Source organism: Strongylocentrotus purpuratus, unplaced genomic scaffold (genome assembly GCF_000002235.5).
Source record: "Strongylocentrotus purpuratus isolate Spur 01 unplaced genomic scaffold, Spur_5.0 spur5_scaffold_15, whole genome shotgun sequence".
In the NCBI taxonomy this organism is placed as follows: Eukaryota; Metazoa; Echinodermata; class Echinoidea; order Camarodonta; family Strongylocentrotidae; genus Strongylocentrotus; species Strongylocentrotus purpuratus.
In genome coordinates, this window is record NW_022145600.1 from 1,889,709 (window position 1) to 1,906,525 (window position 16,817).

The following is a 16,817-nucleotide window of genomic DNA, read 5'->3' on the forward strand; positions in this document are numbered from 1 at the left end:
TTATTGCCTGGTTGGTGAACTTTTAAATGGCTGTGTATACCAAATAATCTTTTGATAATTAATGTGCTCGTTGCCAATTAATCCCTTAGCGGAAGGGGATTTGACCACCAACCTGTGGATTATGTTTTCATTATTTTCTCCTATACCCCATTTTGAAAATAGGACGCGTCTGATAAAGAACACAGTCCGCTATGTTCTCAACCTTTGGGATTTTAGAATTTTTTTCTGTCGTTACTCTTCGTGTGTTTACCAGTCGGGTGACCAGATGTGTGGTCCAGTGATATTTGACATGGGCTTTATTTTTTCCAGTTTAGTTAGGGTTAGGGCTGCATTGGAATTTTAGGTAAGTTTTTAAGATAAGAGCTAAGTTCGCTTCGTATCGGAAATATACACCAGGGCATTTGACGCCGCGTTGGAGTGTATCACCAACATCTACAAATGACACGAAAAAGCTTTATTTCGTCAAGTATAAGGTTCGGGTTATAGGGCAGCATAAAGGTTTTAGGCAAGGTTTATATATACAGTTGGTTATAGTATGAGAGATTCAAATAGTGTCGGAAATAAATACTGAGGGAATTGACGGGGAGCATGTGTCGTCAAACTAACTACACGACTGATGTTGTTTGCAACATCTTATTTGTATTGCTAAATGGTAAGTATACTTCCCCTATTATTTTCCTTTCAAATATGATTTTATTGATACATTACAAATGTTAAGCTGTAGGTAATAGAAACAGCGGTTCCCGGTTTTCGAAATTTAAGTATGTGTGACAACGAACTAAACAAGGAATCGGTGCAGTTAGCAAGGAGCTGAGCATTATTAAAAATGTTGGTTGTTTTCGTAGAGTACATGCAAAAAGCAGCTGAGAATATTCAAAATTATGTTTTTTTTCGTAGCGTACGTGTAAAATGCAGCTGGGAATATTCAAAATTATGTTTGATTTTGTAGAGTACATGTAAAATGCAGCTGAGAATATTCAAATGACACCTGGGAAATGTAGGCCTTCCAGTACTAACTACTATATTGAGCACAGATAACGTAAACAAAATATTGTTGAGCTCTGCTTAAGGAAGAAAATGCGATACACTTTTAAATTTAAACAGATTAACATATGAAACGCGTGCATTGATGGCATTAGCTCTTCTGCCAATTTGAAATTGAATTGAGAAAATTCTTCTTTTCTTTTTTAATTGTTTAACATTTCATTTCGCTAATTCAATAAGCTGGCGATTGTTATGTGAGTTGATTATTTTTGTCTTTCGTTAATGTAGAGAATATTCATTCGTTTATAGATATGACAATTTTGCTTACGTTTTCCTAAAATAAATTGAGGCATTATTCTCCTCTCCTTTCCTCACTTAAAGGTAATAAAAAGTTATGGGAAATTTTGAAAATTGGGTGGAAAGTAACTTTTTACAATTTTTTTTTTTTATATATTTGGATGCCCCTGTGGATGCATTAAGCACTAGAAAATTTAGGCCCTAAAACACTTCTGCTTTCGAGAAAAATTGAATATAAAAATTTACCGGTGCTCCTGGTAAATTTTGATTTATTTCAAATAGCGCCTACGACCGTACAATGGTAGCTGCGACCATGAAAATCTTAGAATATGTAGTTGTGATATATAATTTCCAAACGGAAATAGCTAATCGGTCGATTTTAGTCAAGAAACATTGTTTATAGCCTAATCAATATCTTGACATTGAGAGGTAGCTATACAACATAAAGAGTTTTATTATTTACAATTTCATAACTTTAGACTCGATTTCAACCGCGACAATGATCACTGAATATTGTAGGATCGCATATGCTGTTCATTTGGACCAAATTCATGACCCCATACCAAAACTTTGTATCACCTTTAATATAGGGTTCCTTACTTGTCATCACGTTCTTATAAGCACCAAGGGCGGATCTAGATTTTTACCAAGGGGAGGGGGGGGGGGGGTTGTGGGCACTTATTTTTTTTTGTTTTCAATTCGCCCCCCCCCCACTAGAAAATTAAGAAAAGTGCCGTCCAATATATATATTTTTTTTGGGGGGGGGGGAGTATAAAGTACTAAAATAAGAATTGCCCTGACATAAAAAAAAAAAATCATACTTTTTTGTGCAAGCCCAAGGGGGGGGGGGGGGTGCGTGGTTAACCCCCCCCCCCCCCTTACCCTCTAGATCCTCCCCTGAGCTCCCGTAATCAACCTGTCAAAAATAGTTCTACATTTCTTTCACTTTCACTTTCAGTTTACCCTTTTTTATCCTTTTTTATCAAACCATTCATCATCGTACGATTGTTGCGAATACATTATATTTTACTTTGTTACCAAAATATATACTGCGTTATCTTTCAAAGTATTTTCCCACACCCAAAGGACCCCTCTCCCATTCCCTTCTGATTGATTAATAACTCCGTTCACCTGCTAAATACATCATGAATTAAATACATTCTTGTTGCTAAGTAACGCCATACTGACGAATCGCTTTGAAGATTATGCCATATTATAGACCACTCCACTTGTGGAGGTAGAAATATTGAGTGCACAAAAATAATTGCTTCTGTCTGCCTGCCTGTCTCTCTGTCTCTCTGTCTGTATGTATGTCTCTCTCCCTCTCTCTTTAAAGATAAAGATCAGTTCTGGTCATGCGATTGCATTGTGAAATTGTGGAATCGATCAGAAAAGGTTGATCATCTAGCATATAAATATGGGTGTGTGCTGCAAGGTTCTGGAATCATCAAAATGATAAGAATTTGGCCCAGTCTTGGTAAAGTTACAAGCACCGTACACAGAAAGATGTACATAGGACAACGCACACGTGTGCGACACGTGCGTTATATCTATCACAGCCCAATAGATAAACTAATTTACCAAATATATCATTTAGTAGGCGGTTTCCCGACAAAATTATTATCATGTATTAGTCAAAACCTATTCTTTCACATGATTGGTAATAAAAGCTTTCATTTCATTTTTTTTTTAAATTGGGGCGTTTCCAATACTGGTCTTCCCCTTCAACGCTCACCCTCTCTCACCTATGTATTTTGTTTCTCTGTATGCCATCATAATTATTAAAATTATTATAGAAATCCAAAACGTAATTCCAACATGAGAGGGAGACATATACCTTATAGAAGAATTAATAGTAGAGTGCACTGGAAACAAAATCTTTATTTTTCAATCGAATTATGAACGGAAATCTGCCTTGATTTATTACAATATATTTTTGGACGAAAACCCTTTTGTGACTCGTGCAACAAACACTTGTAAATTATTATTCATAAAATCTGAGAATGTATACTATTATCTAGATCTATTAGGAATAAATAATTGTCAAAATAATTCCATAAATTGGAGTTAAAATGAATATTCTAACTTTATGAGCAACAGTGCACATGTAATCAAGTTTCAAGTTTCCAGTTTTAAACTCTAATAATTTTCTGCATAAGCATGTCTTTTTCTTTTGTTTATTAAGGCGAATGTTGTACATAGAGACATAACAAAAATATTCACACAATGAACATTAGAAGTGATTAAAAAAAATTACATTGTCTACATAAATACATACATATTGATATTTATATAGCGCCTTTACATTAACATGCTCAAAGCGCTTTACATTTAAAAAGAAAAACAAAATAATAATATGCTCTCTAAGTGCATAACACTCTAAAAATTACAATTACAAAGTCTACTGTGTATAACGTTTACAATCACTAATCTACAAGGTTCCACAACAAAATGTTTGGGAGAGATATAAAGTAAGATATTCTTAGCATAATGTACAGTTTAATACTCAGCACAACAATGGGCATCGCCATTTCTTGTATAACGTGAATTATTCAGCTATGCAAAGTCGTAAATCAAGTAAATGTATTCACATTTATGGATGCTCCCATCCCACATGTGTGTGGTGATGGAAGATTTCATTCACTTTCTGCTATTACCTTTTGTACGACAATAATTATCTCAACGCAAATTTCAAAAATAAGTTGTTGCCCTTCTGAGGGGAAGGTTTTGTGAAAATTATTAATATTGCTTCAATAGCAATGTACATGTAATAATAAATAGGTTTAAAGAGTGGGGAAAACATTAATGACATATAAGAGGATTCAACGAAGAGAAATAATAGATACGAGCAGTACTGGAAAGCCATTTATTTGGTAGTTGGTATAATTTCATGAGTCAGTATCCTCTTGGTTGGTGTAGGTATCAAGCAAGGAAGTGGGCGTGCATATCAGGTAAAAGCCTTCTCTGCCATTGGTGTCGCGCACACAAATATAGGCCACTTATTATACCGTTGACACGCGTTCATATACCACTTCATAATTTGTCCCACTGAATTTTGAGATGTCCGCAAACTTTTCACTGGTATCTTCCTGTTCAACGCCCTTCTTCTTTATATCCAAGTGCTTTACTCGATGTAACTCTTGAACGACGTAACGTTTGGGAGCAAATGTCCTTTGGTAGAGGGGTGCTGCGATGAGAAGTAAGCAAACGACAATGTACAATCCAATAAAAGTCCAGATGGTACTTCTGTATGATCCAGTACGATCAATAGACTGGCCTAGTGAGAAAGAATGTTACAGAAAATATAAAAGCCATCATCACCACTGTTAATTATCTTTACTGTAGATTTCTCTTTATTATTATTATAATTATAATAATTATTATTATTATTATTAATTTTTTTACTATTATTATTATTATTATTATTACAAATGTTACAATTATTATTGGTGCGGAGCCCCACAGAATCCCCCCCCCCCCATTTTAGGTGGTATCTTTGACTTAGGCCTACATGTAATAATGACATGATTATATCTAGCTCCATCGTCTTCCATGTTAGTCCCCCTTCTGCGAGAGTGCCCTCATTCAACAACTAAATACCAGGGGCGTTACACAAAACTTGTCATCAGTGACAAATGACAATTTGTGTTATAAGCTACTGAAATATTTGCTTCTGATTGGTTATCAGCAGATTGGTCACTGATTTTTGTTATTTGTTATTGAAAAAAGTCTTTGTGAAACGCCCCCCAGGAATGGCTCCTCTTTTTCTATAATCATATCATGATGGTCTTTGTCTATATATATATATATATATATATATATATATTGGATTATATGATATTTTGACTATGGGTGGAAATATATGTAATAGGAAGAGATAATTTAATTGATGATAACATTGTTATCATTTGTAGTAATGATAGGAAATTATTGTCGAGTTTGTGAAATTGATTTTAATGTTGTTTGTTTTAGACAACATTTAAGTAAGTTTCGAGAAAACAATACTTCATTGCTGTCAGTATATTTACATTTTGCTTACATGCATATACATGTATATTCTTAGCCAAGGACATGTGCCAGTCACTATGTATTACGCCAAATTACATTGTTACATATTCTAGTTTTAATCAGTTACAGTTGTAATAGCGAAATGAGTTGTTCAAGTCTATATTAACTTTAACTTCCTGTACCATGGTAACAGGGAGTGTGGACGCACCATTGTGGACGCACCATGTGTACAATACTAGTGTGTTGTCAGGATATGGCAGTGCGAGCCGTATGAACACAACTTCTTATCAAGGTGAATAATCCCTACTCCCCCAAGCAACAACTTTCCACTGGCCACATGTGCAAGAGAACATTAACCCCTCGGTGTGGAGAGAGTGCATGGCACGCTAAGTGCTATATGTCAGGTAGGGTATGAGTTAGCAATTAGCCATCACCTTTCTTTATAATGTCTTCCTTTTCAAGAACTGCGCCCCTCTCCGGGTGGGCGATACGTAATGATAATAATTAATATTATCATCATGATCATTATAATTATTTATAGTACTACTACTACTACTTCTACTGCTGCTGCTGCAATACCTATTGCTAATGCCATAATTACTTAACACAGTAAATTTAATTCCCAGAAGCAATTTTCTACAACTAACATAATCTTATATACAGTAGGCTTGCGGGTGCACCATGTGAGAGAGAGAGAGAGAGATAGAGAGGGTTGCGGAGTCCTGAAAAGGACTCTGACTCGGTAATCTTTCTTAAAGGTAATACAAAGTTATGGGAAATTTTGAAAATTGGGTGGATAGTGATTCTTTACAATTTGGATATATTTGGATGCCCCTGTGGATGTATTATAAGCACTAGAAAAATTAGTCTCTAAAACACTTCTGCTTTCGAGAAAAATTGAATATAAAAATTTACCGGTGCTCCCGGTAAATTTTGATGAATTTCAAATAGCGCCTACGGCCGTATAATGGTAGCTGCGACCATGAAAATCTCAGAATATGTAGATGTGAAAGATAACAAACAGTCATTTTCAGGACTACACACCCCCAAGAAATATTACCGAGTCAGAGGCCTTTTCAGGACTCCTCAACCCTCTCTCTCTCTCTCACATGGTGCACCCGCAAGTCTACTGTATATCTACATCACCATGCAAGCCGACACTTACAAACAGCATCTAACATAATCTTGTCTTAGATTTTTGACCACAATTGATATCACACTTGACAACAGTTGGTGTCAAGCGCTTCTACTTCTGAATAAATTTATGATATTCCGTCACTCGGATTTACAGTTATCTCCAACTGGGTCGAAGCAAACGTTTACAAATACAACATTGTACAAGGAATTTGCTGGACATTCCTTAAATTTGGTTACTATTTATTTAAATAATTCATTTTAAGGTTCTGCATTTCACGATTATTGCTCAACTTCTAAGACAAGCCAAGGTCCCAATTTCAACCCCCGACTTACCCTAATCCCAACCCTAGCACTAAACCTAAACTAGTTTTATCTTTCACCGAAACTCCAATCACAACCTTAATCATGCGGCGCATTCTGTACTTAAAACCCCGACATTGGGTGATAGACCTTTGCTTAAAATCGGGCTTAACGAAGGGAGTTATTCTGAGGTCCAAGTTTTCTAGGACCAGGGTTGTAATAAACTAAATTGGTCAAGTAATCTTTGACAAAAATGTCGACGGAGAATTTATGGAATCCCTCATTCAACCTACCGACTAGTGAGCCACACATTAGACCGACGCCATTGCAGAAAAGAATTACAGGCCAGGTCTGTTGAGAGCGTTCAGGACCAAAAAAAGTACTAGGAATAGAATAAGTCACCACTGCAGTTGTACTTATCATTACTCCACCGATAACTATTGAAAGGAAAGAGAGTTATCATCGATTATGTTAGAAGAAAGTGCATGACAGATGGACACAAAAGCTATTTTAATTTTCTCAAAATATTTGTATGACATAGTGTATGCCCTCTAATAATTTGCTATTTGGACAGATGGAAACTTGGAAACTCGATCTACCTTTATATATATATTTATATATTGTATTATTATTAAGGGTGAGTCCTGAAAACTAGAGTTCAATAGTTGTTTACTTTGAGGTTTGGAACCACTAGCTATATACATCATTAGCGAACGCGCCAATATTTTAATGCCATCTTGGAATCGCCACATTCTTAAGATTTCATTCTCACGTGGCGCGTATAGACCCCTGCAATCACTGTCTAACGCGTGTTTAAACTCAAATAACATTGTATCTTTGAATGTAAACCATGTATACCAAATAAATCCTCTGATGAGGCAAAGAGAGGAAAAGGGACTAAAATCACCTATGAAAGACTTTTACAAATAAGAACTCTTTACCAGCCGCTAGGCAGAACATAAGTGCGAGGTTTTTGATGACAAGAAAACAGCACATCACTACGCAGCTCACCACAGAGGCGATAAGCATGACGTAATAGACCGGAAATGGGAGCCATTCACTGACGAACGAGAGAGTGATTTTACCGACGGCGGTTGACGCTCCAATGACGGATAAGATACGTGCCCCATCCGTCTCCGTAAACCCTACAGATACCATGTAGCTAACCTTAAAGAAGAACAAATTATAATGCTGTCTGATATGGATATTTATTTCTAAAAGAACGTTGTTTTCCTTGGGAAGATTTCATGTGTGGACATTATGTTTAAGCCCATAAGAACATAATTATATTGAGCAAAAGTCTAATAGTGGATATCTCTCGATCACTACTACGATATATCAAGATCTTATGTTTTTTTCCACCAAGAAGTAAATTATTCTTATGAAGAAACAAAATCCGTCTCCTATTTTATAGCGCTAGACATGCTAGTATGTATTTGTGTATGTCTCACCATGTTAACGTAATAGAAGCAATCTGCAAGCCCATTAATGATAACAGCTACACTGATGAACGATAGCTCTGGATAAGTCATAGCTTGACGCAGCCGATGCATCAGGGAGGTATCCTCTTCATACAACGAGTGCTGACTACTACTTGAAATAACAGGCCTATCTTTAGGTTTTTCTCCATCCAAGCTAACTTTCTCAGGACAATACTTTTCTACGACTCCATGCTTTTCATCAGTACTATCGCCTGCGTTATTATGCGTGGATGAATCCTGATTTGGACAATCATCGTGTGTTTCTACCGAGGTTTGAATATCCTTCATTCTACGACCATCTCCATCAGTCTGTTGGCCCTTTACAGAGGGCGCTATATCAGGTGAGGATGGTACGAAGCTTGCAACGCAAGGGATGCCCAAGATGAAGTACAATGAGCCAATAATCCGAAGGGTGGTTCTCCATCCGAATCGATCAATGAGTAATCTTAGAAATGGTGCAAAGGACAGCATGCCTGGGAATATCATAACAATTAATGGATATTTCTTTTACTTGTTATTGTGTTTTGACCTCTACCAACGAGAAAAATTATAATCCAAAGTCTAATACAAAGTTAAAGAGAAGGTTGAGTTCTAGGAAATGTGAAGAATAATTTGTGAGCTTGTTCATTCTTGTAACAATAGTACAAAAGATTATCTTATAAAAGATAAACGTGCCCTGAAACGATGGCTCTTCAAATATTTAAAATATGACAAGTTCATCTGTGCATCTAACAGCAAGAGCTCGGTTGTGTAAAATACTTTCATGCCACATGTTTGTGTCGTCTCATATATAATTCTGTGTAAAGTGGCTTATAGCAACACTGGGTCATTTAACAAAAAGAAAACTATGTGACGATTCCAAAACCTCATAGAATACACCAATACTTATGTGCTACATGACCAGCACCCTTTACCAATCGCTTCTACACAGTTTCTTTCACAATGCAATCACATGACCATAACTCAACTTTATCTTTAAGTTCGTGCAACTTATTTGACTACTGACCTTTGACCTAAAGGTTATTCTGCATGTAATATTTTAGTATCGATAAGCCTAATCAATAATCCTTGTGCCCAACTTTCATTGAATTCAATTCTCTTTGAACAAATAAAATCGCTTGATTTAATTTTTCCTAACTACTTCCCACCCTTACAATACGCCAGTTCGTAGATACAATCTGCGCATGGGGAGATCGATACACGCCATCAGGCGCGTACACAGGATTTTTTAAGGGGGGGGTTTTAACATTTATAAATCGGTCCGAAAATTTCGCAACGACTCAGCCAACCGCTGAATAAGCGGGGGGGGGGGGGGGGGGGTAAGAGGACACTTTTTTTTTTTTTTTTTGGTCTCGAAATTTGGAAATTTGACATTTTGCTCCGTTGGGGGGGGGGTAAGGTCACCTTTTTTAGGTCTGCCATGGGAATAACTTTTTTTTTTTTTTTTTTTTTTAAATAATTAAAAAAAAAAAAAAAAAAAAAAAAAAAAATTCAAAAGGGGGGGGGGGGGGGGGGGGGGGGTTTTAGGTTTTTTTTAGGTGGGTTTACACACAAAAAATTTCCAAAGGGGGGGGGGTTTAACCCCCCAAACCCCCCCCCCCCCTGCGTACGCGCCTGCACGCCATTAATATGTTGTTCCGAATAGTAAATCCACCGAGACGATTACTGGATAGGTGCCCCCATGAAGGTTATGTAATCATTTTCCATTCATGCACCGACTGCACATTATATGAAACACAGGTGGAAGTATTATTCTCAAGAGGGCAGGCAAAATGGTATTCATGGGGCACATCCATAACTTTTGTAGTAGTTATTCTAAAATACATAGAGTTGGACTTCTCAATGTTTCAAACATTAGTGGATATTCCGGGTCATTTTAACCATGAACTTTTAAATTGCGAACTAGTCTATTCAATTCTTCCCTTTCCGACGATTCAAAACGGGGCGCCAGCATTTTGACGATTAGAAATTGCTTTCTTCTAAAGAAATCTTAATTCTCCTGGGCTATATAGGTTATTAATATAATAAAGGTGTTTATATGTACCAATGCTAGTGCCACTGAGAGTGAATGCCAAGGCTCTTACACAGTTCTTTGATGGGAAGTAATGTACGACAAGACTCATGACGACAAGGGAAATAGCTCCAGACCCACATCCAAACATCAAGCTGTATGTGACGTAGACGAGAAGCATGTTGGGTACGAAAGACGTCGCCACTACCCCTGTTGATGCGATGACGAGAGACATGACGGCAACGGGACGGTAGCCGAAACGGTCGATGATAACGTTCATGGGCGGGGCGAGGAGAACAGTGAGCCCTATGGGTATTGACCCTGCCCAACCTTGATCGAAATTGGAAGAAAAAGGAAAGGAACAACAATACTAAGAGAGAAAGAGGACGGGGGGGGGGGAGCAGGTTTCACTATTTACTACTGCCAGGGGCGGATCCAGCCGGCGGCAAGAGGGGGGGGGGGCCGAAATCTTGAGAAAATATTTAGCGGCGAATCAGCCAGCCGGCGAACGGGGAATGAGCGGGGGGTGGGGGAGGGGAGCGGGGGGTGGATAAGAGCACATTTTTTTGTTTTTTGTTTTTGTTTTTTGGGCGGGGTCCAGTTTTGTGGGAACATTTTTGCGCCGACTCAGCCGGCAGGTGAATATTAAAGCGTGGGGGGGGGGGGGAGGGATGCTGGAGAGGAGGACCACTAAACAAAATAGCGAGAGTATTTTTGAGGAAAAGCATTATACTGAACTGAATAAAGAATAATAACTTTATATTGGCTCATACTAATACTGATACGGGCTAAAGACAACGTGGTATCAGCGCAATAAGATCGGGTATTTATATAGAGGTATTCTAAAATGACATTCTGATATCAACATTTTGTTCTGTTATCATATGTATATACGCATAATACAACTGATTTCTTAATGCGGCATAGCTTCTTCTCCCCTGAAAATAAAAAAAGAAAACAAGGTTATTTAATAAAAAGATCATGCGACAAAATGATAATTGTGATTCAAATTGATGCAAGTATTTTTTTGAATAAGCAATGCTTTTCACCAGAATCTTCTTTGTAAAAAGGACTTTTACAAATCTCAGCCACCCAATCCTGCCACTGTGTTGTAAGATCACCTTCAGATTAGGAGAAGTGTATTCTTTAATGAGAATTTTGAATTGAATGGAACGTCTCAACTCAGTCAGCATGGCAGAGATTTGTAAAAGTTGTTTTTACAAAGAAGATTCTTGTGAATAGCAGTGCTTATTCAACCAAACATTTGCATGAATTTGAATCACAATCTTTAGTTGTCGCTAATTCCCTTTTAATGACCTTGTTTTGTTTCTCGTTTGCAAGTGGAGAAGAAGTTATGTCACGTTAAAGACATCATAAAGATCAGTTGTTGTTGTTGTTTGGTATTATCGGCGTTTCAATCTTTTTTTAGAATATTTACGCCTTTCATCTTTTTTTTTTTTTTTTTTTTTTTTTGGTACTATTTGTAAATTCATACTCTCCTTTTTTTTTTGGATAATATAATCTCAGATCTACTGGTCCATGAAAACTTTTCACCGCAATAGGCACCTTCCTACCAGACCGGCGCGGTATATTCCGCAATCTTCTCGGTCATCATTGGCCTAGGCAACTCTGGTGCCGGTGAGAGGATTCTGGGGTAGATATCCAGATATCCAGATTTCCATTTTTTAAAACCTTATTTTTCTATCAAAGTAGGTATCAACATCTTAGGGCATTTGATTGTCGTGCGATGTGCAAAAAAAAAATAAAAAATAAATAAATAAATATAAGGAACACTCAAAATGCCTCGTTCTACGAACGAAGCGGATCAGTGCTCTCTGGGTCGCACTTTCTGTTGATTTCAGGAGTTTCATTATTTCGTTTGGGCTCGTTATATCACTTTCCATTATCAGCATTGCTCTTTCTATTGTATAATTTGGACATTCCATCAAATAGTGTGTTATTGTTTCAGGGGTGTTACAGTATTTACAATTTTTGTTTGCTTGGCCAGGTTGGGTTGTTTGGGATACCCATATTTTTGAGGGGTCTGCGTTTAGTCCTATGTCGCAAAGTCTGAGCCTGCGAATTATGACTTCGCAGTCTCTAAAAAGGGTGCTCTCAAAGTTATGTTGAATTGTTGGTTTGAAAGGTCTTACGTTTGTTTTATTGTAATTTTGCCATTTTTCTTCCCAACTCTTGTATAGTTCTATTTTCAATACTGTTTTCATTTCAGACAAACATAACTTGTTATTTATTTGTATCTCTTCAGTTAGGGCTTGTTTTGCGCGAAGGTCCGCTATTTAGTTTCCCTGTATTCCACAGTGAGAGTTATCCCGTTACCCGTAGTCTAGCATTGATCTTATTAAAGATCGATATAGCATCAGTAATGTTTTAATCTTCAGCTATCTTATTGACCTTTTCCTGATCGGTAATATATTCTTTATCTATTTCTTTTAGTGTTGGTAAGCATTCTTTTTTTGGTAAGATATTGTTGTATCTTTTTATCATTTTCCAAATTTCTGAAGTCGGAGTGAATTTAAAAAGCCTGGAGCAGTATTTGTTCCAATGTTGTCTTTTTGCTTCTCTTATTGTTTTCTGTGTAAGGGCTTTCTTATTTAGGTATTCGTAGAGATAATCTTTCGTCATGTATTTGATGGCTTTATTTTTGGCTTTGTTTCGTTCTTTAATTCTCTTTTGGCAGTCTTCATTCCACCATGGATTGTGTGGTTTATGGTTTTTAGTTACTGTTGGTATGGTTTCCTTCATAATTTTCTTTGTGACGTTTATGAATTCGTTGTAGTATTCTTCTGTGTTTTCATTTGGAGTTATATTGGATAGTTCTATGTCGCATAATTGTTTCAAATGCTTTCCAGTCTGCTTTTTTGTAACTAAGATATGGTTCGTTTCGTTTTGTATATTCTCTTTCATGTATTTCTTCTACAGGATGTAGATTGATTTGCATTTCTATGCGATGTGATCACTTCCTAACTTATCTTGATTTACATTCCACTGACATCTATTAGCTATCAGTGTTGTATGCGTATATATTATATACACAGGCCCCACGGAACGTTTATCAAAGTGGGGGGGGGGGGCTAAAGTATTTACGATCACGTAGAGGGTAGCGAGCGTAAATTAGTGTGGGGGTTCAGTGGGCGGAGCCCCAGGAAGCTCAGAGGTTTTAGGCATTTGCGTACGGTCAGAGAAGCACAAATATTTTGATGCCGCACTTGTGTCACTGGCAGGTCAGGGGGGGGGGGGCGTCTAAAAAAATTAAAGGTTAAATTTACGTAATTACTATCCTATTTTTTACCGGTTTGGGAGGCTGGGGGGGGGCGGGCCGGTAGAATCGGCCCGTGGATCCGCGCCTGATTATACTCATCGTGTTCATACTCAGCTCTTTCCCCTATCTATATGTAACATATGTTTTTGTTTACCTCTGCCTTGTGCAGCTGAGTCTGAAATAAAGTTCTGAATTGAATAGTTCTAAGCACCGTTCAAAAGATTGCCATCCTACAATTTTACAACAGTTGACCTATTCGTATGTGCTTTTACTCAAACGATTTAGCCTATATCTTCTGAAAATAGTGCTTGTGAACTGTTAGCAGTAGCGTGTCTACAAATGCTCACTTATCTTGACCAATCTCACAACGGATACACCATTCAATATCTAACGTACAGTAAGACTAAGAGACAAAACTGTTTGTTAAACAAGCGGATAAACTGATTGTTTAACAATAAGTGCTAATTTACCTGTGTTGTAATTGTTTGACTACTATTACCTAAGCACTATATGTAAGTGTATGTGTTTGGATTTGTGTGTGGACAAAAACATGTTTAAGTAAACAAATGCTAAAAAATGTTACAGTGTAGGGACAGCGCATCATTTACGCAAAATATTGACAATACTGAATGAACACATGCACCTGTATGTTATAAAGGGTGATTGGGACTGGTCAGGTGGTACCTTGCGAGTATAATAAAAGCCGGCCGGCCTGACCTGCCTTTCGGACAGGCCGGAGAGCAGGGCCGTAAGATCAAGCAGGAGGTTCTGGTAGGGCTAGTGTAATCTGTGGGTATCCCCAACTTTATATGCGTATATTATTACGTTGACATCACCTCTGTAATGTGTAAGTACGTCCTTGGCTTAATTAGACCCGCCTCTATAGTTGCATATAAGATCTAGGTTAAATAACGATAATGATAATAATAGCATTAATAATAACAAATAATAATGAAAATGATAATAATAATAATAATAATAATAATAATAATAATTATGATAATAATAATAATAACGATAATAGTAATAATAATACAATACTGTTAACTACTACTATATACTAAAAGAAGTATAAAAGGAAAGAAGAAAACCTTACCCGTGAGTGTCGCAGAGCTCTCAAACTCAGCCTGAAACTCGACGAATAGAATCCCATATGAATACATAATGCCGAATATGACGATAAACAGAATCCATGACATCATCACCACCATCCATCCCCAGTTTGATGCTAGAGCTTTCAACAAGTCTGAGTAAGTTTCCATCCTCGTACATGCGCCCATAATGTACGGTCGTTTATAGCTATTGTTATAGTGCTCTGTGCACGCGAGAGCGCTATCGATTGAATGCCACGTTTATGCTAGCGAGCCACCGCTACTCTGCTTTGTGCACGCAAGGGCGCATATGTAATAACAGTCAAGCTGCCACCCATACAATGCACTCAGTGCCACAGTGCTAATTCCTATTGTGCCAGCCACAAATCTCCTGTGTGCCAAGTTAATTTTAAGGTTGGTTCAAGCGCGTGTTATTTAAATCTTTACAAAAACAAATCACAAATCACTAAATTACTCGAGAAAATCCTATCTGACTGTTGTATACAAAGACGCGTAATCCAAAGCCGATAATCTGATGCACGCGATGGTACTTTCAATAGTGCTGCAAAAGCACTCAGCACGGTGCAATGGGCATGAACAATGACTGTTATTACATATGCGCCATTGCGTGCACAAAGCAGAGTAGCGGTGGCTCGCTAGCATGAACGTGGCATTCAATCGATAGCGCTCTCACGTGCACAGAGCACTATAACAATAGCGCGCTAGCAGTCTCATGGCAGGATATGAGTTAATTGTGATTATACGGCCTAGCTCTTGCATGTCAACGTACATATAAAGCATAGCCGGCGGAGCCGGGGGCATGGGGAGGGCACAGTGCCCCCCACTCTTTCAGGTACCCCTTAAGTGCCCTTTTTATACTTAGGATAGGTGCCCTCTTTTACTTCAGATACGTGCCCTTTCTTATTTCTAATAAGTGCCCGTTCTTATATTGCCTGTTACCACCTCTCCTGACTGCCCCCTTCACCGATGATAATTGTCCTATTCAAATCTGAGAGGTGCCCATTTTATTTTTTAAAAGTGCCCTTTTTTTGTAAAAAGTACCCCTTCCCTTCTGATAAGTGCTCCTTTTCATCTTTAATAAATGCCCTTTTTATTTCGACAAATTCCCCCTTTTCCAGTCTAATAAGTGCCCTTTTTCCTTCTGATAAAAAATGCCCCTTTTATATTTTAATAAGAGCCCCTTCCCTTTCTCATAAATGCCCCTTCTGACACCTCTTTTAAAATATCATAGGTGCCCCTTTTCCTTGACAAGTGCCTATTTTCCTTTGTAAGAAGTGCCCCTTTGCATTCTCTCAAGTGTCCCTTTTGATCTCAGATTAGTGGCCCCTTGCCAGGTACAAAAAGTGTCCCTTACCATCTCTGATAAGTGCCTCTTCACGTCTTATATTAGTCTCTTTTCAAATCTGAAAGGTGTTCTTCAATATTGTGACAATTGCAAGTGCCTCATTTCCTTTGTATGCCCTTTTTTCATTCATATAAGTGCTCCTTTTTATCTACGATGAGTGTCCTTAGTAAAATTTGCGATTTGCCCTCTTTAACTATATAATAAGTGTCCCTTTTTATCGCTGATAAGTGCCCGTTTTTTGACATGTGCCCCTTCTAATTAGTGCCATTTTCAATTCAATTTCGAAAAATTAATCTTGACCAACAATATACGTAATTCTAATATTGACTTTGAACCTAAACCAAAAACTCAATTACAATCCTAACTCAAACTCTTAGTTTAGCCCTGTATCTTTGGCGAAATAAGCCAGGAAAAGAATATGCGGCAAACACTGAAAAACAGAAGACACGTCGTTGGGTATATGATACTATACACACAAACATGTGCCATCAAACTTTAGTCCAAAACTTGAAGTTTTTTAAAGCTCATCTGTACTACTTTGGCTAGGATGGATTAGACCACCCAGGAAGGTCATTGACAGGTGACTATCTCATCAGTTAAGCTCTCAATTAACATACGAAAAGGAGGATGATGGGATCAACGGTCACCCATTAGGCATTGTTTGTTTATAGAGGGAGCAAGTAGCTTCAAATAGTTCAGTGGACCTTTATTAAAGTCAAATTTTAAAATATGGATCAATGAATGAGTTAAGACACTTCCATTAACCAACTCAGCTCTCAATTAACATAAGAAAAAGAGAATCATGGGGGACAAATGGTCACCCGTTAGGCATTGTTTCTATATAGAGGGAGCAAGTAGCTCC

The 16,817-nt window shown here is 37.6% G+C and overlaps 1 protein-coding gene across 1 annotated transcript; it reads right to left on the reverse strand.

Annotated features, from left to right (window-relative positions):
- Nucleotides 1-4,283: 4,283 nt before the first annotated feature.
- On the reverse strand, nt 4,284-14,760 carry LOC100893199 (monocarboxylate transporter 9). The gene is made up of 6 exons (XM_030986393.1): nt 14,595-14,760; nt 10,252-10,548; nt 8,178-8,680; nt 7,668-7,893; nt 7,020-7,163; nt 4,284-4,558 (listed from the first exon to the last, which is right to left on the reverse strand). Exons 1-6 carry the CDS (start codon nt 14,758-14,760, stop codon nt 4,284-4,286), a joined length of 1,611 nt encoding a protein of 536 aa, XP_030842253.1.
- Nucleotides 14,761-16,817: the final 2,057 nt, after the last annotated feature.